Genomic DNA, 27,578 nt, shown 5'->3' on the forward strand with positions numbered 1-27,578 from the left:
GAATTTAAGCATTTAAAAAAAATAACAAAAACGATCCACACAGGTAAATACTAACTCAATAATATCAATCTAGCACCGTGTAGACAGAAAACAAATGTAATTCTTCAAGAACGAATTTCAGTGCTTATGTTTGTGTTGTGCCCCACATAGGCTGCAGTGAATCACAACAACTGGGGTCCTCTGCTCTAAAGGGTGCCCAGACGGGTGCCTTAACTAAATGCAGGGTCCTAACTAGAGGGAGTTGAAACATGCTAGCTCTGAATTAGGAATAAAAGGAGACTACACTATCGGGAAGTTTGTACAGTATGTCATTTTAGGTTAATTTAACGACTCACTTATAAAAAAATAAATAAATTGGGCTGATATTCATCGAACAACAAACCAAAATAGAATGCTCTAGAAGGGTCAAATGTTTTTCTTTTGTGTGTGCGTTCACAGCATCCGTCCTGTTTAACTTCCCTGACCAGTCCACAGTGAAGAAAGCGGTCCATAGTCTTCCTCGAGTCGGCGTGGGGACCAGCTATGGACTCCCACAAGACAGGTGGGCTGGTGCACTCTCTGGCAAGTCCTGATGCTTGGCTTATTTATTTATTTATTTATTTGAGCATTAGACTTGCATTTATGCGCAACTAGACTGGATGGAACTAGACTTGCACTTGTTCCATCGCGCACTCTTACTGTTGTGCGCTGACCCTCGGCCAGGGTGACCTAGCTGACAGCCTGCTGACCACAGAGTTCCTGCCAACGCTTGCTCTTGCTACAACCATGACGTTGACTCGTCCGCAATGCAAAAAAAAAAAAAAAAAAAAGAGGCAAATGTACACACATTTTTCTACTTAAGTAGAAGTACACATAGTTGTATATAAAAAGAAAGTTCTAATTTGACTGCTATACTTGAGTAAAAGTCAAAAAGTACAGATTGTGACGATGGATTTTTAGATTTGTCAACTGGAAACCAAGGAACGCAAATGCCGTCTATACTGTATTTGCCAATGTGCTGGCTTGGAAAGGGCTTTACACAGCTTGACCAACGCATGTAAAAAAAAAAAAAAGCCACGAATAGTTGTGAATAATTTATTTTGGCATCCAATGCCCTTTTTCAGTCTTGTTCCCCCCCCCCCCCCCCCCCCCCTACAGTAGTAGGTCACAAAGGTAAAAAATAAATAAATAAAATAGCATTAGAGGCACCATCCTGCTTGATAAGATTCTTTTCCCAAAGCTCGTTTTCTCTGCATTCGGGTCAGAATCTGGTGGGGCTTTTTTTAATTTATTCCACTGCTAATCACGAAAGAAAATAAAAAGATTCTTTTGTGTGAAATAAGAGAATCTAGTCTGTGTTTTGGTAGGCTGTGTGCAAATATGACCTGGCTCTTGGAAGATCAAAAATGCTCTGGCAATATTGGAAACTGCTTCGAAAATGGCTGGCAGGGAATTAGTATGGTACGGATGTCAAGTCTTCTTAATAAGGCCCCTGTTGGGGAATATGTTGCGTCTTTGAAGTCATCGCCACGTTAATGCGCCTCGGTTAACGTTCCTCCATGTCATTGCTGTCAATTTTTTTTTTAATGTCCCCAAGCTCTCAGCTGCACTTGACTACCTCGATCAATGTACATCTTTCATTTTGTCAAGTCGCCATTGATTTTTAACCGATTCAAAAAATAAAAGTTCAATATCCTCAAGAGATATTTCCAAGGTGTTTTGCTACGCATGTTCTTCCGCAGCGTTCTCATCCAAGCGTGACCTTGTGGACCTCGCTTGGCAACAGAAAAGGGCCTTTCCCAAGTGTGTTTCCGCAAAGCGTGCGATTGTCCAAAATGTCTTGCCAAAATGACAAATTAAGACCTCAGGGCTCAAATCCAAACCCTGATTGATTCATTAATTGATGAAGTGCTGAGTCATCGGACGTAGCGCATGTTCAACCCGTCCGTGCCAGACATGACACAAAGCTCGGCGTTTTGGTCACGTCCCAGCTTCCCCCGCAACTGAATACACACTCTCAGGTTTCGAAATGGCACGTTTGAAAACCGCCCGCACGTCTTCTTTTCCAGGCGGGTCTCGCTGGCCAGCCCTCGGCAGCTCTTCAAGTCATCCAACATGACGCAGCGCTGGCAGAGGAGAGAGATCTCCAACTTTGAGTACCTCATGTTCCTCAACACCATCGCAGGTAAGAAGACCGCGTTGGGACCTGTTACTCATTACAGGGGTTGACAAACCTGAATTTCACAGACAAACCGGATGAGAACCTCTTGCACACCTCCCCATTGAAAAATGCAACCGAGATGTCGTTGGCAGTAAGCGGTTGGATTACAGTTAGCGAATCTAACGTCCAAGTGAATGAGTCGATGTCGCACCTTAATTAGTTTATTCTCTCCAGAGCCCAGACACTTTTTAATTGTCCTGCTATTTTTCTGTTCAAAGTTGGATATTTTGCACTTTGACGTCTGTGAAAAGGGGACTCCATAACCCAAGCACTTAATTCCAGTGTTTAACGCGCTAACCGTGTCAATCTTATGTTAGCTTAGTAATTAGCCTGGCTTCTCTATCTTTTCTCGTAATCCGCCACTAGGCAGTCGATAACATTTAGGAGCGACTCTGCAATGTGTTTAGCTGCTCTAGTAGTTAGCTGAAGCTCGTTGATGGCTAGCTGCTTCTTTGTGAGTAGCACGGAGCTTCGCTCGACCTCGGACTAGCCGCGCTAGGTCACGTGAGCCTAGCAAATCTCTTTGGGACTGTTTCGGCAGCTCTCCTTTTACTTCTTTATCTAGTTTCACTTTACTTTGGCGTACCCGGGGTGGGACTGTCGCAGCAGAAGATGGATGAATAGATGGATGGATGGATAGCTACATAGATAGATAGACAGCTAGCTTGACAGCGAGCTAAATAGATAGACAGTTAGCAACACAGACAGTTAGATAGATACAAGATAGATGGAGTGATATTCTCCCAACCAAGCGGTTGTTGGTTTGATCCCCGGCCCTAGTGACTATGTCGAATTGTCCTTGAGCAAGATGACTCATCGCCCAGTTGCTCCTGATGCTATGTCATGAATGAGAAGTCTCTGTGAAGCCCTTTGAGTGCCTTGTAGGTGGAAAAGCGCAATACAAGCCAACTATTTTGATGCGTTTTGATGAGGCGCAACATACAAGGACATGTAAAAGCACTTATTTAGAGGCTTGTTTCAGAAGCTTTAAGTCAATGTCGAAAGGATTGGTTTAACCCGAAAAAAATTTAAAAAGCAGAAAATGCATATCTTCGTTCTGCCTCGTCCCCGCCTGATGTGGCCACTTAATTGCAGCTGTAGTTTTGTACGCGCATTCATGTTGTTGCCATCAGTCAACTCCATTGATTTGGACTCATTTTCGGCCTATCGCGGAAGAGATTTTATCGGAACGGAAAGCTTTATGTTGAAAGCAATTACGCTCATCTTCGGCGTAGGAGTGCGGTGACTGGCGACGTCGCAGAAGGTATGCCAGGCGGCGGCCCGGTTTCTTTGCCTCGTCCTTAAGTGGTCTTCCTCGACGCTAGTTGAGAGCTGTTTGAAGCGCACACTCGTCCGGCTAATTAGGCTCGTCGAGAGCGTACGAGTGTGGATTGGAGAGACTCGGCAGTCTCCTCTCTGATCTGAAGTGAAGCGAACAAGGGAAGGCGAGCCAGGCCGCGCCGCGCCGCTCGTCGGCTCTGAGAGGTGTCACGCCGGCGTCTCGCCGCCGCGTTCATGCATATTTATATTTAGCCTCGGCGCTCGGCTCCTTCGATACATTATTGTCAGCTAATTAGACGCAAAGGCAAGATGGAGGGAAAAACATGCGGGAAATTCATTAAATGAAAAAGAAAAAAAAAATCCCCCGGTAATGACCCGGGCTGACAGGCACGTCAGGAGGAAAGCAGACAGTTGGGCTGTGGGGGTGAAGAAGTGCCGGAAAGAGGTGCGAAGGGGACGCGCTCTTCTAATTAACCACTATTCCGCTATTATTAACATCCTGACACCCCGATTCTTGCTACGCCGACGCCTTAATGACGCAGCGCTTCTTTTTTTTTTTCTTTTTTTTTTTTCCTTTGTGGCGATGATGCTTCCAAACTCTGCAGAACTTTGACGTCACCTTTTAAAAAAAATCTTAACCTTTTCCTCGCTAATTCATTAGCATCACGGAATCATTGCCTATCATAGTTGAGTAAGTGTACAAGAATGTTCAAGTGGAAATATGAGAGACAATATGGTGTCATTGCTTGTATACAAATAAATGTCTCGCTGGAGTTCCCGCCAAGCCTACAAGTGCAAAGTTTAACAGCCAAAGTGTGTCTGTCTGTGAGCGAGTGTTGTCGGAGCCTCCCCCCAACACCATCATTCCCCCTGCCTATTAAAACTCATTCACTCCCAAAGACGTTTTTAAACGTCTTTTCAGACTTGGTCTCGAATTGGCTGGCACTGAATGAGTTAAATGGCAGCTCGGCAGGGTGGGTGAAGATCTGGCATTTTCAAGCATCTATGCAGACTCTGGAACAGGCCGAAGCCAAGAGCTAAGCTAATTAATTGATTGTTCGGTTCACGGTGATGAAGTGCTGCCTCCATGAGTGAAAATAGAAGTCGTGCTTTTTCTGTTTTGAGGGCGTGCATGGGATTCACAGTTCACACTCTTTTTCTATTTTCTTTTTAGTTTTGGGTTTCGACAGATGAGGGGACGCGTAGCTTGCCTGCTGGCCGCGTGTCCCGATCCAACAATTCCCGCGGTGTATTTTCAACTGGAAACGGCTCAACGCGCATTGTTTCGACTTGCTGTCATGATTGGCCTCCAAAATCAATCCGCCAAAGTGTCCGTACAGTCTTGCGGATGACAGCTCACTCCTGACCCCGCAGCTGTTGCGCGTCTCGACCAAACAAGCGAAAACACGTTCCCTGCATCTTCCCACATATTTCTTCCGACACGTTTTGCCATCTGAAAGCCATATTGCGGCTGGCAGCGCGGGACGCGTCGACTCACATCTGGCAAGCCAGGCGGATCAAAACCAGCAGACGTGCCGGGCCGAGGTTGACCCCGGGCCCGTGCGCGGCTTCTCTGCTCAGCGGGCAAGCGCCGAGCGTTCTCATATAGCGCGTCTGGTTAAGGGCGCCAAGATTTGCGTGGCCCGTCGGAATGCGGCGCGCCGATCCCCCACGGCGAGGCCCGCGCCCCGGCTTTCACTCACGCCGCCTCTCCGCTTTGTTGTGTCCAGGCAGGACGTACAACGACCTGAACCGCTACCCGCTCTTCCCCTGGGTGCTGGCCAGCTACGACTCTCAGGAACTGGACCTCACCCTGCCCGCTAACTTCCGAGATCTCTCCAAGGTAGCGCACGCAACAGCACGCCATATGACGGCTGTCGGGCTTCTCAAACGGGATCTGAACTGCAGTCGGGGCGTGGGAATGATACACTGACAAAGAACAACAACAAAAAAAAGTTTCTTGAGTCTAGAACAGATGTCAAACTCAAGGCCCGGGGGCCAGATCTGGCCCTCCGCATCATTTTATGTGGCCCGCGAAAGCAAATCAAACATGTCAACTTCTACCATGATTGCTAAAATCTGGACCAAAATTTCAACTTCTCATATGTAATAGATAAGAGAGAGATTGTAAGCATTTTCCTGTTACCAAATCCCTCATTACAGTAACTCAAACAATCGTTGAATCAACCATTGTTCTTGATAGTCATAACGGCCCTCCAAGGAAAACGGTCACTTCAATGTGGCCCGCGACAAAAATGAGTTTGACACCCCAGGTCTAGAAATTAGGAACATTTCCAAAATCCGATGTCTTCCAGTGGGAAATTGGGCTGGAAATCTTGTGATAGGCCCAGATTTCCCGTTGAGACAATTCTAATGTGTCGTGCTGAATACATCCTTCCGTCCATCCTATATCTGATCCGAGCCGCTTCTCCTCACGAGGGTGGCAGGCGTGCTGAAGCCGACACTATGCGCTCAGTTTGGGGTTTTTGTTTTCTCTTTGTTTAGTTCTCCGATGCGGCTGAAAAGACAGCGGATTATTCTAGCGCAAACTTTGGCCTGCTTTACTTGATTCACACACCCCCTCTTCATCTCTCTCTCTCTCAGAATGTTGAGCTCACTGACCTGAAAACAGTCGCATTCCTGACTCACATCTCTTTACTGACTCACTTTGTCACGTTGATCCTCAGCAGTTTTTTTTTTTTTTTTGTCCTTGGCTGGCTAGAATGCAATTCTAGTTCATGTGTAACGCAAGACAATGCATTTGAGGTATGAGGGACAATAAAAAAGAAAAATTGTACAAGCATAAAATTGCAAGGCTAGCGTGGCGGCGCAGTGTTAGCATGTCAAATTTGGACAAAGTCAGGAGCAAAGAGTCGCTATCCCTCTTTTCAAACGCCAAATAAAACGTCTGGAAAATAAAGCCCAAAAATAAATGACAACTATCTGAAACCATTTGTACAACCGACGAGCTTACGACGACGCTAGCGTGAAGTGAAAAACAAAAAGGAGGGCCGCAGTCACTGGCGCGCTTTTAGCCGTCGATTGAACGGTACAAGCGGTCAAGCGCACAAATACAAAATGAGAACGCGCACAAGGAGCGTGCAGAAGACACCGACCCTCACCCAACTGACTAGGCCACGCCTCCACCCCCAAAGACGTACGAACGCGCAAAATGCACGCCCGTCACATTTAGCTTCGTTCAACTTTATGAAACAATTTGTCTTCTCGACATTCTCCTGTTACACGTCGTTATATTTGCGGAGCTGTTTTTCTTCAGGAAAGAGAGGTCGCACGCCTGTCCGTCTGTCTGTTCGTCCGTCCGTGTGCCCCTCCCTCCTCCCCACCTGCCCCCAGGCAGACGGTTATGTATTGTAATGTATTCCGGTGACATCCTCCCATGCTGTTTACAGGCCGGAGCTGCCTTCATTAGCATGAGTTCACAGGCCCGAAACATTTGACAGTTGTCCTTGGAGCCCCGTGGCTCTGCGCGCACCCCACCCCCACCCCCACCCCCACACTCCATAATGGATGACATTCGGCGCACCCGAGAGCCGAATGACACTTTTCGGAAATGGCTGCAAAGGCAACTTTATGATATTGGTTAACTTGTGCAGGTGTGCCTCGTGTTCTGGCGAAATGAGTGTAAATGTCGACACTGACAGCATCCTTAAAACAGTAACGGTTCAATACTTTATAGGGAAAAAATAAATATTCCAATGTCGCCATTTTAGGAATTTATTGACAATGCGTAACAGCACAGAATGCAACATTTTGGCCAGACGTATTTTTCAAATATATTAGGACATATTTAAAAAGTAATGTCATCCATAAAAAAAAAAATCTTTTGGAATGCTTTGAACACGAACACTAACATTATTTTCTGTCCTCCAACAACTTCCCTGAAATCAAATGAGGACCCTGCTCAGCCCACCCGCTCAAGTGCTCAAGATTTGGGCTTCGGTTACCGTGACAACAAGGGCAGAGCAGAATCCTACATGAACCGGTTTTGGATGACGGCGTTGCCAGAACCGGCACTGGCCCGGTAGAGAGATGATTTGCTCAACTTAATTTAACTGCATTTCTAGAGCCCTTAAAACAACCACCGCTGCCTACAAAGTGTTGCGCCTGGAGCAAAAAGAATCCGTACAGCAACCGGCAATCAAACAATCAATGAATAACGAAGACAGGAGAAAGCACAAAAACACTGACACTCAAAATCAAATCTCGTGCCGAGTCAAAAGCCAAAGAAGAAAAATGAGTTTGAAGACGAATGTGAAAGAGTATCAGTGAACTCGGGGCGACCGCCATGTCCAAAATGCAAAAGCAGAATTTAGTTTCACTCGTCAAGCCAACAAATGACACTTCTCCATTTTCGTGTCGCGTGAGGCAGCGATCTTTCTTTTCCCACACATCACAAAGCACATTAACGTCTCATTTGTCACACTCTCGGCTGAGCGCGGCTTGACGGACGGCATTGTTTCAACGTCCGCACTTAACCGCTGCACACCGCCAGATATTCCGCTCACCTGCTCGCCGGCGATTACCTGCCGCTTGGCTATTCAGTCGGCTGTGAAAGGAGGCGCCCCCGGGCCCGGGCGCCGCATATTTGGATGTCAGGTCATCACCACGCGTTGCACCTTTGGAGTCTAACGATTATTTCCTGATGACTTGACAAGCGGCTGACAGACGAGGAGAACGCTGACGTTCCTCATAGCTGTTCAATCATGTGATGCGAGTTGTTTGTTTGTTTTGTTTTCAAATATTGCGGCCTCACGCGACACGAAGCCAAAACTGCGCTGCTGTTGTATCAAGTCACGTGCATTGTACTTGTGATCGCTCATCTCATGACTCAGTCATCATACCGGCCTCATCGCTAATGGTAATTAACATAACTGCCGGAATTTAGTCAGAAAAGCTTCACGTCACTTGACCGCAACTTGCACACGTGCAATGTGTGCATCGCGGTTCGTCATGATGACTCTTCTTGCTAGCTATTACTGACAGCCACTACACTGAGAAAAAAATCTTGTTGGATTGATTCAATTTGATTTTGCGTCAAATAGCGGTTTAGTCTGCTTCAAAATGTATCTGGAGCCAGATGATTTTATCTTGTGCAACCACTGCCGAAATAAAATTGATTCAATTCAACACAAGTCATCTCGTGACCTCCGCGTCCCGTGTCCTAGATGCATAATTTTCCCGCCAGACGCACAATTCCAAATAATGTGCGTTTTTGGGACGTAAGGAAATTTCTCAGTCCCCAAAAAAACCCACCAAAAAAAAAAAAACTACGGTAAATCTTTTTTTCCAGCAACGATCGCAGTTTGATCATCGCCGCCATTGTTGTTTTGATCTCGCGTGACGAGATTGGCGAGATCGTCGGCCTTCACCGCGTGGAAAGCAGACGATCGCCAAGTCGTGTAACGTTAAAACAAGTGTTGCGAAGGTTTATTGCGGAGATATCACAGAGGAAGCAGCTAAAGTTGGATCGTTTTTTGCGATAATAATCTTGTATGCCCGATTTATTTAAATGTTTGCAGAGTTTATCGATAAGAAATCAACCTATTATCAATAGAAATGTTTGTTGTTTGCGTTATTATCATATGCAATTGAATAAGTAGACCATTTCAGAATTCGAAATTTGGGACTCTCTAAATGCATAAGAGGACTCATACTTTTCTGATCAGCAAGTCCCTGGGACTCGCAGGGCTCAGACTCTAAAATGATCACTGCAACACAGCATTTTTTTTTTTCAGTGCATCTTATGGAGGCCAATCATGACAGCAATAGGAAAAAAACCCATCACCACTGCAAATAGAGCATCGCCATTCCACGACGTTTCATGCATGGACACCAACGCATCCAAAACTGGAAGCCACGCGCCAACATGCGGGAAAACCGTGTGACTTCTCCCAGCCAATCAGAGAAGAGATGGCGTGTGACGCGGAGAGAACTTGTCGTCTTGGGAACAACCCCGCTTCCCTTTTCCCCTGATGGAGCTTTTCTTGGCCGTCCCTCGCGTGGCCCTCGCTCGGCGCACATCTGCTTTGTTTTTGAGCGCCCGCCTCTCTGATTGCATGCGACCGCGGCCGCAGCGCCTTCCGACAAGGCGAGCGCAAACGACTCTGACGTGTGCCGACGTCGCAACGCGCCGCGGCGTAATTCCTTGTGAAATCTAAAGTGGGGCGTGCTCCCGCGCGGGACGGATTGCGCTCTCCAGCTGGAACGCGCGTGGGCGCCTTGTATCTGGCTCCATATGATTCTATTTCGTAGCAATATGAAATGAAAATAAAATTTCATTGGCAGGTCTATCATGAGTTGACCCGAAGCCACCATCTGTTTGGCCATTTTCAAGGGGACTCTCAAAGATGAAAATGTCATCAGCACGACTGACAGCTGGCGCTAAATTGCGAAAACTGTTACGTTTTGGTCATTGCATAAAGGCGTAACGGTTCGGGTCAAGTTTGACGACGCCGTATGTGAAAAACACAGGTCCGACCAGACATCTTGTACGTGACGAGGGTACCAACTTGACGAGCTGCGTAGGCGCCCCCGTCGCCAAAAACGTGCGGTTGCAATCGTGCCACTCGGGTTTTCCTTCCAACGCTGCATACATCGCGCGATCCAAGTTGAGGCTGCGCAAGGGCCCCCGCGCTCAGCTTTAATTGAATTTGACTTTGCGGCGCAGACGAAAGATGACTGTTTATTTTCTTTCTCCTACACAATGTGTATGAGCCCCTCGGTTCACTTCACACGCCATCGGTCGCCAGGACCAACACTGCGCGATTGTGACGTGCCAAGCGAGGTTTCCTCGACAAACACGGCGCGCGCGTTTGGCCTTCGCTTCAAAGCCGGCGACGGACACCGGAGTTGGTTTTCACGTGGTTCCATTTAGGCCTCCTTTTCCTGCTCCAAAAGTCACTCAGAACGGCACAGAGGAGAGTTTTGTCATCCCCAGACTGCTGTTGACTTTGGATGGATGGAATGATTCCATTGGTGGACTTTTTTTTTTTTCTTTCCAATGACCCTCCCATTGTAAAATGTGTTTGACCTTGAGGCCACCAAGTGTTTTGGTTGATGCAGTGAGGGCGACTGCTGGGTGAACTTCTCGCATTAGCCACAGATTGGTCAGCCGCTACATGCTTGTCACTTGTGTAAGTCACAATTGTGTCATCATTTTGAAGTTTCAAGCACGTCCTAAGTTACTCTGCCAAAATTTGAGTCGACCCATGACAAGAGTTAAGCAAGACAAGGGAAACAATCGTACTCACTCGCCTCATGCGGGCGCAAATGAGCCACTGAGCTCTCAGTAGCTCCGCTGGGCGTTGGCTAATGGCTAGCGATCCTAACCTCGTCGATCACAACGGCATCGTGCTTGAATTGGTCGTCATGTTGCCTTTGACTTTGCCTTCTCAAATAAACGCTTAATAACTGACACGAAGCTGACTTAATGGTTAACCAGCTATCGGTTGGCCGAAATTTGTCGTCAACGTGTCTTACCTTTCATTGCGGATTTGATTGTGGCGGATGAAGTCGTTCTCGGACGGTACCATTCTCCTTTTCCTGATTTGATCCAAAACAGAATCTCGAATTCAGATTGCGTCATTTGATCATTTTATCTTCCTGCGTGGCTCTGGCATTCCACACGAGACGCTGCCGATGGGCTGCCACGTTCATGCGGACGCCACCAAAAAAAAAACAAAAACGACTCCTGTTTCAGAATCCAAACAAATGGCACGCTGTCTTCGAAATTGCGATTTTCAGATGCCGACAGGTTGGACTTGTCGAGTCCCATTCATGTCGAAATCAAGTCGAGTCTTTTGTAGCCAAGCGAGTCTCAAGTCCGAAACCCGGCGACTCAAGTCCGACTCGTGTGACGAATGGCAAATGCTAATCCAGTGGCCCAGCGTTCCTCTTGGTTCGTTATTCTTCCTTCGATTCGGGGAAATGCATGAAAATGCTTCCTGAATTGGATCAACTGTCAGCTTTCATTTATTTTGCTTCACCGTTTGCGGCCGGCCGCGTGCGTGTAGCGCCGCCGACCGCAGCCGTCGTCAGCCATCTGTCAGGTGAACGTTGCCCAAATATGACAGCGAGCCCCCGACAAAAATCACATCTGCGGCCTCGCTCGCTTTCCTGGACAGCAAAATCAAAGCGTTTCCCCCTCACGCCGCTCCCGCAATCGAAACGAATACGTCGCTTGATTGTACTTCGGGAGACGTTTTGGGAAAGGAAGAATTGGATCATTTTGATGATTTCATGTTTGTGGTTTCAGTCAAGACAGCAACGGCACGCGGATCGCAGTCAGGGGTGGACTACATTTCATGAGGGTTACAGAACAGGGTGATGAAAGCCCAAGTTAGGGTTTCACACGAGGGTCAGGGTTTTTAAATAATGTTCCAAATCAGGGTTTCAGCTCAGTGTTTGGGTTTTCAACTAATTCTAATTTGTGTGTCAAGGTCATGATTTAAGTTGGGGTGTTGAGCATGGGTAGGGTTTCTAATCGGTCAATGTTTGACGATGCCGATAAGTTTGATTTGAAGTTATCAAGCCGCAAATAGGGTTTCAAGGAAGGGTGAAAGTTTCAAATTTCAACCCACGGTTACGAGTGAACCCTCAACTGGGAGTTCAAGGTCGGGTTTAACACCCGGGTTAAGGTTTGAAGTTAGGCTTTTCAGTAGGGAGGTTCGATGCCACTTTTTTTCAGACCGATACCCATATGACCCTTTGGATAGTCACTGATACTGAGTACCGATACCATTTTGCTTCACACAAAATTGTGACTAAAGACCTTTCTTTCTGACGCAGTGAATGGATTGCACTGATGTGTCACGCTGCTGCACCATAACAGTATTGCCTTAAATATCGGTACGTGTTATCAGCTGCGTCCATGAGTACACGGTACCTGGGTATCGGTACTCGCCCATCCTTAGTTTCGTGTCAGGTTCTGCTTTCAAGTCAGGGTTTCAAATGATGTTTTTTGAGCCTGGCTGTAACCCCAGTGTTGTGGTTTTAAACAAGGGTTAGGCTTTGACAAAGTAACTGAGGGTTTAAAGTCAGAGGTAGGGTTTCAAATTTGGGTGTGAAGCGATGGAAAAATGTCATATTTGCAATGCAAAATCTCGTAAAGAACAAGATCAGGGTTAATGTCTCATTTAACATGGGGAAGTAGCTTGCCTGTATTATCCTCTGTCATGCTGTCATTACTCAGCAGCTGGTTTTTGTCATGAAACCAAGAAAAACCCCAATAATTTCACTTGTACCCACTGTCGAACTTTCGAATCATCCACCACAACTGTTTTTCTTTTCTTTTTCTTTTTTTTTACGGCGTGCAAGACGCCTTGCAGCCCACTCGGCGCTCCAGCTGGGCCCGATACGAGTCACATGCGGGCCTATTATCACCTCGTAAATCCACGCGGATCTCCATAAACTTATTCTTGGCTTCGTGGCCAGATGTAACTCGGGACCCAAACGGCTTCATTTACTCACGTCGCCGCTCACAGGCAAGAAAGCTGCCATTGATTACGCCGAACCCCCCCCCCCCCTCCGTCATCCTTCACTGTGACTGACTGGGTCATGGCGAGTGTATTAATATTGACCGCCGGCGTGCCTCCAGGGCTTTCGTATTGGCAGGCTTGATTGAAAAGGCAGAGAAGGCAATTTATCGGTGGCTAAGCGTATGCTTAATAGGAGCCATTCCAGGGTTTGAAGAAGGCGCCGATGGGAAAGCACAAGCAAAGGGCAAAAGACGCCGTTACAAGTGTTAATGACAAGACGAGGGATGGGCAAGTACTGATACCAGGGATCGATATCCACCTTTCAAGGTTGCAACCAGGGTTTTAAGACAGTTTTCAAGCCTTGGTTTCAAAATAGGATTAGGTTTTCAAATTCGGGTTTCAAGACCCTGCGATTGGCCTCCCCGCCTACTCCCCGAAGACAGCTGGGACAGGCTCCAGCACACCCGCGACCCTCGTGAGGATAAAGCAGTTCGGATAATGGATGGGTGGATGGGTTTTAGGACAGGGTTAGGGTTTCAAATGAGGGTTTATGAAGGTTAAGGTTTTAAATTAGGATATCAAGACATGGTTAGGCTTTCAACTTAGCAGCTGAAGAGTAGCTCAGGATTTCAAATAAAGGTATCAAGGGTTTATAGCCGAGGTCATGGTTTAAAATTAGGGTTTGGAACAAGATTCAAGTTTTCAAGTTAGGTTGTCAAGATTAGGTTGTTAGGATTTCGCCATGGGAATTCAGCTTTCAAGATAGGGTTCCATGAACAGGTTAGTTTCAAATGAAAGTTTGAAATAAAGGTTCAGGTTTCAAGTTTGGATTTCTCGACAGGGTTAAAGTTTCAAGATAAGGTTTGAATCCCAGATTACAGTTTTAAATGAACAAAATTATTGAATGAATAAATTGTGGTTTCAAGGTGAGGGTAGGGTTGCAAGCTTTGTTGTACGGTGTTCCACAGAGGTCAACTTTGGGACCCCCGCTGTTTTTATTGGTTTTGCTTTTTAGGTGTAAGTTTTGGCTGAGGTCTTCATTGTTCTTCTTTGTTGTTGTGTTTGTTGGGGTGCCCCCCCCCCCCCCCCCCTGCAGCCTGTCGGCGCTCTCAACCCCAAGCGCGCCGCATTCTTCGCCCAACGCTTCGAGTCGTTGGCCGACGACCAGACACCGCCGTACCACTACCGACGCTACTGCTCCACGGCTGCCTCTGCGCTGCATTGGCTCATCAGGGTGGTGAGTCGGGACGCAAAGCGCAGAGAACTTTCTGGACAATTACTGGCCTGTGAAATATGTTTTTGGAGGGGAGCGGCACCCGCCAATCGAGATGGAACAGCGTTATCAGGCCTGACCGGTGACGACGCGCTAACGCTATCTGCAGAACGGGGAGACAGGCTGTTGAGAGGGGTATGGATGTTTTTTGGGCGGAAGGGGCGCGTGGTGTGGGGGACGTCACTCACCAATAGAATTTTCAGTCTGCAACTTTCCATGAGAATTTACTACATTAAAAGTGACATTCTGGGAGGTTTATAGTGGCATATTCTCACATCTGTCTGTCTGTCTCCTGTCTTTTCTCTCTCTCGATCTCTCCATCCATCCATCCCAAAGTATTTTGGAGTTCCATGTTTGATTTTGTAATTTCCCGGTTTATCCCTTGGAATTCCCATCAAGTGCCGTTAATTAATTCTCATAAAATGTTTCCAAATTCTAATGGTGAGTGATTCTTCCCCCCCCCCTCCCACCCGCAAAAAAACCCGTGCATCCCCCTCTCAACAGGCTCTCTCCCCGTTCTGCAGTTAGCATTAGCGCATCATCACCTGTCAGGCCCGATGACACTGTTACGTCTCCATTGGCGGGAGCCGCTCCCAACTCCCCCCCCCCCCCCCCCCCCCACACACACACATTTCACAGGCCAGTAAAGCAGCATATGTGTGCTAAATAAAGAGTGGCTGGGTAATGATTTGCTCAAGGTGGGAGGAAGTCGTGGGGCTGGTGGGGGTGACAGGTTTATGCGTTTCAGGCTTGCAGACGTGTCCGTCACACTTACTCTGGTCCTCGTTTACTGGAGGAAGAGGAGGAGGAGGCACAAGTTGTTTGTGGAACTCCGAGAGCTGACCCCCCCGCCCCCCATCATTAGTAGGAAGGGGCTGCTGATGAACTGAGGAGCTTCCCTTGACAGCGCCTAGATTGGCCTCTGCGGGTTTGCTCCCACAATCCCTTGCTTCCTGATGCCCGGCGACGCCAGGCCGCAAAAGAAAACAAACTAATTTTAGCGAATTATCATTCACGCTCGTTGTGCTTGGCCAGAAAGCTTGTTAATTTCCCTCTCGGGTAGGAACTGATCTTATATGCTGAGGTCTGAAACAGAAGACATGACGATTCTTGTGTGTGTGTGTGTGTGTCTTCCTCAGGAGCCGTTCACCAGCTTGTTTCTCAGCGCCAACAATGACGCATTTGACCACCCGGACCGCATTTTTTCCTCCATCGCCCGCTCGTGGAGGAACTGTCAGCGGGATCCCTCCGACGTCAAGGTGAGTCCTCTTAAAAAAAAAAAAACGAACAAATGTGGTCGCCCTGCAAGGGAAGTGGCACCTCGGTTCCCCCTTCCGAGCGTCACCCTTCTTTTTCTCAAGACTTTCAAGGGTTTCACATTAGGGATTCAAGTAAGGTGTTAGGGTGTCACGTTGTGTGTTTTTCAACAGGGAGTAGGTTTTCATGGTTTTTTATGAAACCAAGCTTATTATGGGTCCAAGCTTATTACGAGTCTAACAAAAAGCCAAAATTGGAAATCAACAATCAAAGTAGAAACGGGTGTTTAAAAAAAAAGAACCGTACAGAAGAAGGGAGGTCAAACAATCCTTTGAGAGATGGACTTTGCTTGACTTTATTGCCCAACACTGAATGACCTTTTTTGGGGAGGGGGGGGCGCTCCTCAAAAAGTCCATATGTTTAGAAAAATACTCCAACTAATACTAAAACCAATAAGAATAGGGCTTCGATTTCGGGATTGGAAACAAGGTGACACATTTACAGTACGTGTTTGAGGCCAAGGTTAGGGTTTGTAGTTTGGGTGTTAAATTTCGATTTCAACCCCAGTTTAGGGCTTCATATGAGTGTCACGTCAAAGAAGGGTTCAGTGTTTTGAATTAGGGTTTTGAGAAGAGCTTATGCTTTCAAAGCAGGCTTTGGAAACCATGTTGCTGTTTCAAATTAGGGTTTTAAACCTGGGTTAGGCTTTCAGATTGGGAGGCGCAAACAGGTTTGGGTATTCAACAAAGACATGTCATGACATTCCAGTTTTTCGGCGGGGTTGGGCTTTCTGTTGAGGGTTCGGTGTCACCATTCAGGTTTCAAGGCAGGATCCGCAGATCTCAGTCTGAGTCCGACTGTCGTGCTCGGTGCCGGTGTACCTAATATTTGGGCCGGCGGGCGCATATCCGGCTACACACGAGAGCAGCGCGCGAACACATTCTATTAATTATGAATGCCGTGCTCAACCAGAGAAACCTTCACCCGGGAATCCCCTCAACGCCGAACCCCCCCCCCCCCCCCCCACATATATAATATCTCAGGCGCTCGTGCAAAAAGCCAAAGCCCCCGTGGAAGAAAACGAAAGAAGAGCAGAAAGAGAAGGCGCTGAAGCCTCCTGATTCGCCCAACCGCACGCACGCACGCACGCAACAGGAATAGGCGCTGACCTCAAAGTGTCATCCATTTCCAGCGCAGCCTGGTAGCGGGCGCGCTAGCCGGCGGCAATTAATAAAGCATTAATGACAAGCGCCGTTTCAAATGTACTCCTTCTCCGTGTCGGGACAGCGGTCGTCCTCGCTCGCTGCCAGCCCGGCAGTCACGCGGCACCCTGTTAACAAATAGCGCACTGCGCGTGCCACGTTGTTGCCGTCGAATGTCCGCTCGGGATTGACTCGAGCTTCCGTCGCCATCTCGTGCCAGACACAATGCTGCATTTGCTAAGATATGAATCATTCAGTTTTGAGCGGCGGTCATTGGAAAATGGATTTCAGATGCACTGTGGCAAATTGACATCTGGCAAAATCAGAATCGGCATCGATACAGGTTTTGGTATCCGGCCAACCTTATTTTAAGGTCGTGGGTACTGCTGCCGATACCAGCCACCGATATTTTTTACCCCAAATATGTGACATCAAGTCCTCATCCTCCTCGGTACTTAAACAAAAAAAAAAAAAGAAATCCCACACAAATTCAAATTCGTCTTTCAAATTGTGCTTCCGGGTCAAAATTAGGGTTTCAATCCCAAAATTGGGTTTCCAGTAAGGGTTAAGGTTTCAAAGTATATTTTGAAACAAAGGTAAGGTCTTAAAATGAGCATTTTGAGTTGGAGGTTGAAGTCAGCGGACAGCTTTGATGCAGTGCTCGTGTAGAAGCACCGCTGCAATGCTAAACATACCTGTGCTGGATCTGGATCGGATCCAGATTTGACCGCAGTGTGAACAGCGCATAGGAAATCCATTTTAACACCGTCTGAGGTCACTTGTTACACTTGTGCAGCTAAAAGAAGCCCAACCAAAATGTCTTCCGAGGGAAGAAGAAAAATGACACTTTTCAAAAGTCAATTTGATTTTTGTTGTTGTTGTCATTTAGATGTCAATCTTGTATGGCCTCTGTTCTTAATGAAGCCACCTGACAGCCGTCAAGGCTTGAGCCGAGAGTCAGGCGGCGGACGGAAGGTCATCCGAGGCCCAGCGGACAGAGGTGGCCGTCGAGCTGCCTGATTGGAAAAAAAAAAGCCCTTTGTGTCTCCCGGGGTCTCTCCTTCATTAACCTGCAGAGTAATGACAACCACGAGGGCGGGGCCGCCTTGTCCGCGCCGTGGTCGTGTGACCTGAGTGACCTCCCAAGTCAGATGGAAACAACACCTCAACGACCCCGGTCGTGAATGCGCAATCTGTCCGCACACGCACAGGTCGTGGCCGAGAGAAACTGACTCCCTGGAAATTACTTTGGAAACAAGGTTAGGGTTTCAAGTTAGGGCTGATATTAGATCAGGTTTCCAAGAAGGATGACACTTTGAAAGTGAGCTCCTTCTTCTTGTAGCCGTTTGCTGTGCTGAGACTTTTGTCAGGCGCAAGCGCGGAACGTGAACATTCCCGGTGTGCAGACGCTTCATTGCGTCGGCGTTTGGCTGGCCGTCTCACGGCTGCGCTCAACCGCGGAGGGGAAATACCGGTCGCACCTTTGCTTAAAGGGCCGGTAGCATATTTTCTAAACTTGTCAATCAATCGTGAGTGAATTGCCTGCTTCCTCCATGTCACATCCGACAACAATGACTCACTTGCACTTCAGTTTTACACGCTAGCACTTCGGTGTGTCGTAATAAGTGTGAAAAGAAAGGGAAAAAACCCCCACTCACACCACCCCTCACTTTTCACGCCGCGCTGTTTGCTGTGTTTTTGTTACCGTTCGCCTTCCTCTCATTCTTCTGCGGCAGTTTATGTTTTCGATTGTGTGTCGTGACCGAAAGAACGAGATCCCGGATACAAGCGGCCGAAATGAGTTTTCTCCGCAGGGTGTCCGGGCTCTCCCTTAGAGATAAGGTGAGAAGCTCGGTCATCCGGGAGGGGCTCAGAGTCGAGCCGCTTCTCCTCCACATCGAGAGGAGCCAGATGAGGTGGCTTGGGCATCTGATTCGGATGCCTCCTGAACGCCTCCCTGGTGAGGTGTTCCGGGCATGTCCCACCGGGAGGAGACCCCGAGGAAGACCCAGGACACGCTGGAGTGACTATGTCACCCAGCTGGCCTGGGAACGCCTTGGGATCCCCCGGGGAGAGCTGGAAGAAGTAGCTAGGGAGAGGGAAGTCTGGGCTTCCCTGCTAAAGCTGTTGCCCCCGCGACCCGGCCCCGAATAAGTGGTAGAAGATGGATGGATGGATTGTGTAACATGATGTGCGGTTCAAACGTTAACGCTGCACATGGAAAACATGATCCAGTGAAAACGCTTTCTTTGGTCAGAATTGCTTAGTAATAACTAACTTCAAAAATATCAACGAGCCAAATAAATACAATCCAAAAATGCACCCGCAAAATCACGACGTGTGCCGGTCCGACCCTCAGGAGCTGATCCCGGAGTTCTTCTACCTGCCGGAGATGTTGGTCAACGCCAACGGCTACCATCTGGGAATGCGCGAGGACCGCGTCATGGTGGGCGACGTGGACTTGCCGCCGTGGGCCAAGACTCCCGAAGACTTTGTGAGGATCAATAGAATGGTGAGGATCAGACCGAGTCTGGCTTATTATTTTCTGAGATCTTCAAATGTATTTCGAGTTTATTCAACCACAAATAAAATGGAACTCAAAAACCTAGAGGGAGCCAGTGAAGGGAGGCAAGAATTGGAGGCGTATGCTCCCTCCTACGCACTCCAGTTAAGAGGTGAGCAGCGGTATTATGGACCAACTGGGAACACTTGATGGAGAAATGTCTGACTCCAAAAAGCGCGTCATAGTCGAGATGTAGAGAAGGCACGGATTCTCTTGTGAAAGGCGAGTCTTGACTTTATGAAAAAGAAACTGGACGGGTAGATTCTTTGTCCTTTTTGGAGCTCTTCTTTTTTGGGGGCTGGCTGGCAGAACACAGCCAGAACACGCTTGACCTTTTCAGCCTGAGTGACAGAGCCGGGCTGCTCTTACAGAGGTGACCTTTCTGTAGTCTGCCGGCCCACCGGGCGGTGGGAGTCGGACGCTTGAATTCCACAACGCTTGATGACGCCGCCGTCGCCATCTTCTCTCTGCCGCCATTTTTTGGAGGGGTTCTTCTTTTGTTCCAGTCTGCAGCACTCTCGCCTGCTCTATGATTTCATTTGGCTCTGCACCCCCCCCCCCCACCCGCCTTCCTCCCTTCCCTTTCTCTCTCCCTCCCTCGCTTCCTCCCACTTTCCATCTTTGCATGTGCCACTTCCAATTGCGGTGACATGCCCTGTGGCGAACCGTGCCTGCGCGCGCGCGTGCGTGCGCGAGTGCAGCCTTTGTTGCTAATGGCTGTTTTTTCTCGCTCTCCGCAGCGCTTCCGCCGGCACTCGTATTGTGCGGCGTACACTTAGCATTCATCAGCCTGCCGGCCCGCCGTCATATCTGCGCTCTCTGCTCACACAGTAAAAGACACGGCGGAGGAATCCGCCCTCGCAGGTCGTTCATCAGGCTGGTTTTACACTAAATTGGATGCCGGTTAGCGGCGGAGCCATTCGTCTCCTAAAATGATGAGTAGGTGCCTTTAAGTGGGCAGAGAAATGCGAGATGGTACGCGAGCCTGATGACGGCACAACGCAGCGCAGCCGGTGCACTGACAATAGAGAATGCGGCATTTGTTTTCTCAGTGAGTAAGGCAGAAATGCTTCAAATCCTTAAAAAATAATATATAGATATATATACTGTATATTTTTTGCCTTTGACTTCATTTCCGTAATTGTTCAGCAAACAATGCAGAAATTTGAGTTCAATGTTCCTCTTCTAATACAAGACTCCAGTCCTTATTATATCTTCTTTTTTTTAATCTTATGTGAGGACATTTTTTTTTTTTAAACTCAAACATATTTCCCAAATTTCTCAGTGAAAAATGTATCAATATGATTACATATCGCTTATGTAGGGCGGCAGCTGTGTATATTGCTGCTCATGTTTTGTCTCGTGCGTTTTGCTGTTGCTGCAAGGTCCCGTGAGGTCATCTGCACACCCGAGCGCTTCCGAATGCGAACGGACAACGTGTGTCATCTCTTTGTGTGCGTGCGCGCGCGCGCGCGGACGCCTCATCTCTAATTGGCCCCTGTGCTCGTCGGGCAGGCGCTGGAGAGCGAGTTTGTGTCGTGTCAGCTGCATCAGTGGATTGACCTCGTTTTCGGCTACAAGCAGCGCGGGCCCGAGGCGGTGCGCGCCCTCAACGTCTTTCACCACCTGACGTACGAGGGCGGCGTCAGCCTAGACGCCATCACAGACCCTTTGACCAGAGAGGTAAACACACACACACACACACACACACACACACACACACACACACACACACACACACACACACACACACACACACACACACACACACACACACACACACACAGAGGTTGTCTAACTCTGACTTCACTACATTTGCATTTCATCGTTGACCAATGTGTGATGATGAATTTGCGGTCGATGTGGGGCTGCTGTACCGTACTGTACACGAGACTGGTCTCCATGGTGACCGTGACCCTCCCTCGCTCACGGCCATCACGTCCCGTCCCGTCCCGGCGCTCGCTTGTCTCGTCCGTCTTGTGGCGTGTGGAACAACAAACCATTGCTTGATCATCAAACGCTCTCCCCAGCTGATTTTAGGCCGGCGCTTTCAACGGGATCAATGAGCGCGCGAGTGATCCTGCGATCGATGGGCAGAGGTCAGGCCGTCAATAGCCGAGCGGGTGCATCTCCTTGTTCTCGACACGTTAATTGAATATCTATGAGCCGCGTTGTGCCGCTCGTGAATGGCTTAATTGCGGCGGCGGCAGCTGCCGTGCTTTGTGGGCCTTTTCCGGGACGAGTCTCTTTTCCTGTGATATCCGCCATCTGCTGTCTGCAAAACAACTCATTTATATACTGTCACTTCCAGCGGCGCCTTTATTTATCAAGTGACCATTATGCAAATGCACTCGCCAAGATTTGCTTGATCCAAGTGCCCTCTTTTGCCCCCTTGTTTTTTTTTGTTTTTTTTTTGTCAGGCGCCGGAAAATTCTTATTCTATGTAACTGCTGGTTGCAAGAGCTCACAGCGCACTTTCTAATTGTGTCAAGATGCAGTTGTGTTTTCGAGGGCGAGTCCGCTAATTGCAGCCGCTCATCTTTTTTACCATCCATTAAGAGTTGCGTTTCCCACTCCAGAAGCATGTCCCTTATGCATGAACAGAGAATGAGAGATCTACAAGGTTATTATTTTGTCGGCGGGTGGACTATTTTCTCGCAATGTGAAATATCATATTATCATGAGGACGTACAGTAATTCTAAAGTATTCAAGTGCACATTTCTGATTATAAAAATGGCGACTTTCACAACATTTTGCGAAAGGTATGCATTTAAAAACACGGCCATGAGAACATGGGTATCAGACAATAGGAGACGGTGAGAGGAGAAGCGGCAGGAAAACAGGCCAAAATTCAGACGTCACGGAGTGAGGCAGGAAAAGAAGGCGTCGTGTCATCAAAATGTGAGAGTGGAGAAATGTCTTGAGATTCCGACATTTCTACAGATTTAGCTGCTCTGATTTCGGGCGGGTGGGACAGAGAATACAGATGCAGATTCATTTTAGAAATGTTTAAAATCAATTTGGAAAATGTTTCAAGCAACGTTATATTCCGTTTTCTTTTAAATTAATTTTTTTCAGGCCCAGAAATTGATGAGTGACACAAAAATTGTACCTAAACAACATTTTAAAGCCACGAGATCAATCGAGGGTGATATTATCCTTCATTCATCATTTGTCCAATAAACAAAACAGTTTTCCTGTGACTTTAAGGAGTTATGCATGCATTGAATCGAGCCCTCTAAAGGTTGCGTGAGGACCTGCCGCGATGTCGGAAAAGGCCTTATTGATTCATCCGTGGCCCGCTGACAGCTGACGAATTGCATCAACGCCGTTCGTCGCCTCAGCGTCAGCATGTCAGGAAATCCAAGCGTCGGCCACATGTCAGATGGGGGACCCCTGCTGGGGGGGCACGACTCGTCCTGACAGCTACTGCCCCCCCCCAAAAAAAAACAACCTGATGACACCTCCACCCCTTGGTTTCCGACCGTGTGACATCACTCTGGACGAGGCAGACAAATTAATCATCAGTCGGACTTTATTTCTTGTCAGCCGTCCTCCCTCCCTACCGTACCTGCGCTTCCCTTCAAGCCACGCCCCCCACCGGCCCCTCTCCCAATCCTTGACTGCTTATGAGTTGACAAAGACACCAAAGCTTGAGGGCAAGTAGACATGGAAGGTCATATCGAAAAGTGTCATCCCTTGACCTTGAGTGACCTTTAAAAGGAGTCCGCTATCACTGACAGGTTAGAGGACGATGAATATTGAGGAAGGGGGCGGGCTCTCGCAAAAAAGTTCCTCAGTCGACCTGTAAAGTTGGACAGCTGTCTGTCTTGTAATGTTGCCCCAAAATGGTTGCTTCCTCGTCTCGACCACCCATGAGTCCGAAAGACTTTTTCATGTGTCTTGTTTTCGACATGTCCACCCACTTTCATGTCATTCAGTGAAACCAATGCCACGCGTTTTTTTTTTTCTGGCTTTAAAAAAAACATTTGAGCTCGGGCTCGTACCGAATATCCACTTTAATTATTCGTGGTCAAAATAATAAATGGAGTGCACTTAGAAAGTGCTTTATCTACACCATACGTTGTCCATTTTTCGTTCACTTATTTGAAAAAGTATCTTTGGTGTACACCGGCGCGTTGACGCACCTTAGCATCAACCTTTGCAAAGGTTTTCCTTTTTAGTTGAAAATAACTTGAACCTCCAGCATCCCTCGCGGCGCCCCGGCCAACGGCAGAACCCCACCCTGTTGTTTTGGTCGAGTTTTAAATTCATCCGTCCGTGTTCCTTCATACCAGCTAGCTAGCGCTAAGCTAATCTGGAAACGTTGGCCCCTCCAATCTCCAGCGTCCGAGTTTGCAAACGTCCTTTTTTGCTAAGATGGCGTAAGAAGCCCCCCATTTGTGCTCAGCTCCACCTGAAATGCGTTTCCAGGATGATAGATATGTTTACTAATATTGGTGAGCTCTCTGACATGTACAGGCCAACCAAAGAATGCGTACATTGTGGGGGGACAGCGTCGAATGACAGTCGTTTCTCCATCTTGATGCTGCTCAAACTCAGGAGAGTAGTTGGCCCTGCTTTTACAGTATTTGTGGGTGTGTGCGTGTGCGTGTCTTCCCCATCATTCTTGCCGGCGTGTTGTCGGCTTCAGGTGTCGTGACGCACGGCGATCCCACGCTGCTTAGCGGGTCAAGCAGAGGGCGCGTCCTCCTTCTGTCTGACAGCCTTGATGTTGTTGTGTTACGGCATTGCATGCGAGAGAGAGAGAGTGCTGCCACAGCGCTCTGCATACTCCCGTCCGTGGCCCGCAAAGTCAGTTGAAGCTGTAGAAATGGCTCTTTTTTTCCATGTCATTTTGTCGTGAGTGGCACAGACGCGTCCCGCTGAAATTCGTTTTAAAAAGGAATTCATTTTACTGATGTGAGGATTTGAATTGTTAGCACAGTAGGAATTGTTTTCAAGAAAGAAACAGCCATTCTGCACTGATATTTTTCCAACTGTTCATGCCAAAATGCCGATACGTGCCCCAAATTAAGTTTTGCGATTTGTAGCAAGTTTTCTGAGGATGCTAATTCTGTTTTCGGATGTGTGGGATTTTTCTCCAACTGCTGTAGAGGCCTTTTCCCTGAAAACTAAGATTTGATCTTCAGAGTTCCTTTTTCTGGGTTCTTTTCCAAATGGGCCGTCTCTTTCGCTCGAGCTGTCTTTGCTCTTCATGCCGCTGTTGAGATCCTCGTTAGGTTGTCGCAATACACCAGAGAACCGAAGTGCACCAGGCAGCCGTTTTGCCTTCGCACAATCGCCGAAATTGTGTCATTTCTGAGCTATGTGGGAATTGGTGAAGGTGTCACAACTATTTTGCATGTCTTTATCGCTATGCTGATGACATAAAAGACAAATGTGAAATTGCTCTCATGCACTTTGACGATTTTTATGACGCTATTTGTCTTTACTGCTACGCCTATGTTGTTGCTGTTAACAAACGGATGTACAGTACCACCCCCCCCCCCCCCCCGCTATAACTCGGTTCATTTTTCACAGATTTTTTTCAGTGCATTGTTTTTCTGTATTTTGATTGGCTAAGGGACTGTAGACGAATGTCAACAGTCTCGACATCAGCGTCGTGCCAGATTGGAAGTGACTGCGGGGCTAACGGAAGTTGTTTTGGTGGGTGGGGATGAGGACGAGGTTGTGGTTGTGGTGGGTGGTGGTGGTGGTGGTGGTGGTGGGGGGGTACTCGCAGGTGGCCTGTCCTCATCCAGAATCACCTCGGAACGTCCCGTGCGGCGGTCGCAGCCCTGGCATGTGCTGCCCATTGGCCGTGTGTGATTTTAAACGGTGTGTACAGCCCCCGTCCGAAAGGAGGGCTCGGCGCCACCGTGACGGGCGTCTGCGCACGCCTCCGTGATGGAGGAACCGGCGCCGGTCGCGCCCATCAACATCAACGACAGCCACGCGAATCTTTGATTTGCCTTGTTGCACGTTCGTCTCCGTCAAGGATATTTTCATTCGCCGCCAGAAATCGAACCTCTAAAGTCAACGCAAACCACACCAGGGCTAAAATAGTTTGGGATTGTTTCATTAGTTTGTTTTTATTTTTCGGTTTGACTGTAAAAAAATTTTTTGGTTTTGTTTTTAGAGCAAGTCTGCGATTTCATGATTGCTGTTCCGGTCGTCTGTGCGTGCGTGCGTGTGCATGCATTCTTCAAAACAGACAAATATTTCCTTGCATGTGAAGCAAGCACATTTGAAGGCGGCCTCATGTCCCTTTGCCTGCCTCTCAATATTCGTGTGTGTTAACATGTGTGTTTGCGCCCTCGCCTTTGTCTTCCTCACAATTGCACGAAGCAGCGTAGCGGCCCGGTCCGGGCTGGCTGGGATGTCACTCCAGGTTAGCGTTTGTGCAAGCGGGGGCCCCTCGCGCCTGCAAATGGGAATGGTTAAGCCAAGCATGTTAATAGGAAAAGGCCTGTCTCTTCCATACTAACACTTGGATAACTCTGCAGGGTGAGGCGGATGAGGATGAGGAAGGGGGGGGGGGCGGTCCCGGGAGTGCACCCCGCACGCCCGCTGCCGACCCAACCGCCCCGCCCTCCCCCCACCGCCGCGTGAGGCTAGGCTGAGTTGGGATTTGCTCACATTGTCAAGTAGCGCATTGACCCATCACTTTGACGCATATCCACTGTGACAGCAGCCCTCTCTCTCTCTCTCTCTCTCCATTCCTCTCTCTTTCCCACCCGCAGGCCACGGAGGCGCAGATCCGGAGCTTTGGACAGACGCCATCTCACTTGCTCATCGAGCCACATCCTCCACGCAGCTCCGCCATGCACCTGGTGAGAGCAGAGAGCATGCTGGGAGGAAGGGGGGGGGGGGCAGTTCTGAACTATTTCAAAGAGACCCCCCCCCCCCCTCACAATTTAAATAATTGAATAAAGTGTGTGACATGCTTTTGTCAAATCACCCCAAGGATGAAGAATGATAGCGCACTTTCCATCAGCGGGGGGCAAAGTAAAAAAGTTCTGATAACCTGGCAAATAAAGCAATGCTCAGTCACGATGTTGCATTTGAGGCACGGCGAGACTCGCGGTTGCCGATGTGTGCCCTGCATGTACCACATGTACAGATGTGCGTCACTCATGCGCAAAGTGTAAATCTGCAACTTGGTGATGAAGTGAAAACGACGGGAAAACGCCATCAAATGTACACATGCTATACATTTGCAGTCTGGACGTCTCCTGCTGGAGAAGCAGTCTCAGTCTCCAGAATTCTCCAATAAGGCCGCGAGAAGTTGCCAGATTTGTTGCCTGTAGCTTTTTTTCCTTTTTTTTTTTTTTTTTTAAATCATCACCCGATTGGTTGCAAAAGTTGCTAAATCCTAAATTAGTCAAGTTGACAACACTGAGGAGCCCTTGGCTTATCTGAACGCCCTTGCTATGCCCTGGTCGTCATGGCGATGTTGTTACGCCAATGCACCCGGGATCTGTTTGAAATGGTTAAAAAAAAAAAAAAAGCGGCTGTCTTTGTGCATTCGCAGAGTCCTTTGATGTTCAAGGACCAGCTGCAGCAGGACGTCATCATGGTGCTGAAGTTCCCGTCCAACTCGCCGGTGACGCACGTGGCCGCCAACACGCTGCCGCACCTCGCCGTGCCGGCCGTGGTCACCGTCACGTGCAGCCGCCTCTTCGCCGTCAACCGATGGCACAACACTGTCGGTGAGTGGCGGGCGCGCCCATAAAAGCCTCACCTGGGCCGGCGCCTCCCGACCAGGTGAGGAGCACTTCCACATGTTGCCTTTCACCGGCGTGTGAACCGCGTTAACCCCCCCCCCCCGCCCAACCTGAGAACGCAGCCGCCACCTCCGGGTCAGGGGGCCAACGCCATGCTTGTTTGGAAATCAGGCCGCGGCTCCAGCACAGCGCCCATTCTCCTCACACTTCCCAGCTGTCAGAGTGGAAAACACATTGAGAGGGAATCTAGCGCCCTAATGAGGGCAGCTGCAGACCACAGGCGGCCATTTTGGAGCTGAGAGGAAATGTGGTTCGGCTCTGATGACGACGCACATTGATTTTATTCTTGCCCGGAATAAATGTCTTCATGCATTTCGTCTCTCCGATACAGTGGCCTTTCATCCTAAAGGTGTTCCTCCACACCACCCTCGCTATAAAACTCGTGTGTGCGTATTGCCTCGGATATGTTCACGGTGCTCCGTCTGACACCGTGAAAACCTTTGCTGCTGTTTATAGATCAGTAGCCAGAAATCTTTTCTAGAGCTAATCAAGTTCAGATATTTGTTCACAGAGA

General features: G+C 48.4%; 1 protein-coding gene across 1 annotated transcript in view; it reads left to right on the top strand.

Moving 5' to 3' along the window:
- Window positions 1-27,578, top strand: part of LOC147196892 (neurobeachin-like) — a 160,957-nt gene that overhangs the window by 125,074 nt on the left and 8,305 nt on the right. The window contains exons 41-49 of the mRNA XM_086124702.1: window positions 439-541; window positions 2,049-2,164; window positions 5,212-5,324; window positions 14,075-14,215; window positions 15,391-15,510; window positions 19,070-19,222; window positions 20,789-20,956; window positions 26,021-26,110; window positions 26,812-26,989. Coding sequence (XP_085980828.1) covers window positions 439-541; window positions 2,049-2,164; window positions 5,212-5,324; window positions 14,075-14,215; window positions 15,391-15,510; window positions 19,070-19,222; window positions 20,789-20,956; window positions 26,021-26,110; window positions 26,812-26,989 — 1,182 coding nt within the window. The remainder of the gene's footprint in view (window positions 1-438; window positions 542-2,048; window positions 2,165-5,211; window positions 5,325-14,074; window positions 14,216-15,390; window positions 15,511-19,069; window positions 19,223-20,788; window positions 20,957-26,020; window positions 26,111-26,811; window positions 26,990-27,578) is intronic.

The sequence above is a fragment of the Hippocampus guttulatus genome, chromosome 12 (assembly GCF_054856545.1).
Source record: "Hippocampus guttulatus isolate MCC_2025c chromosome 12, RoL_Hgut_1.0, whole genome shotgun sequence".
In the NCBI taxonomy this organism is placed as follows: Eukaryota; Metazoa; Chordata; class Actinopteri; order Syngnathiformes; family Syngnathidae; genus Hippocampus; species Hippocampus guttulatus.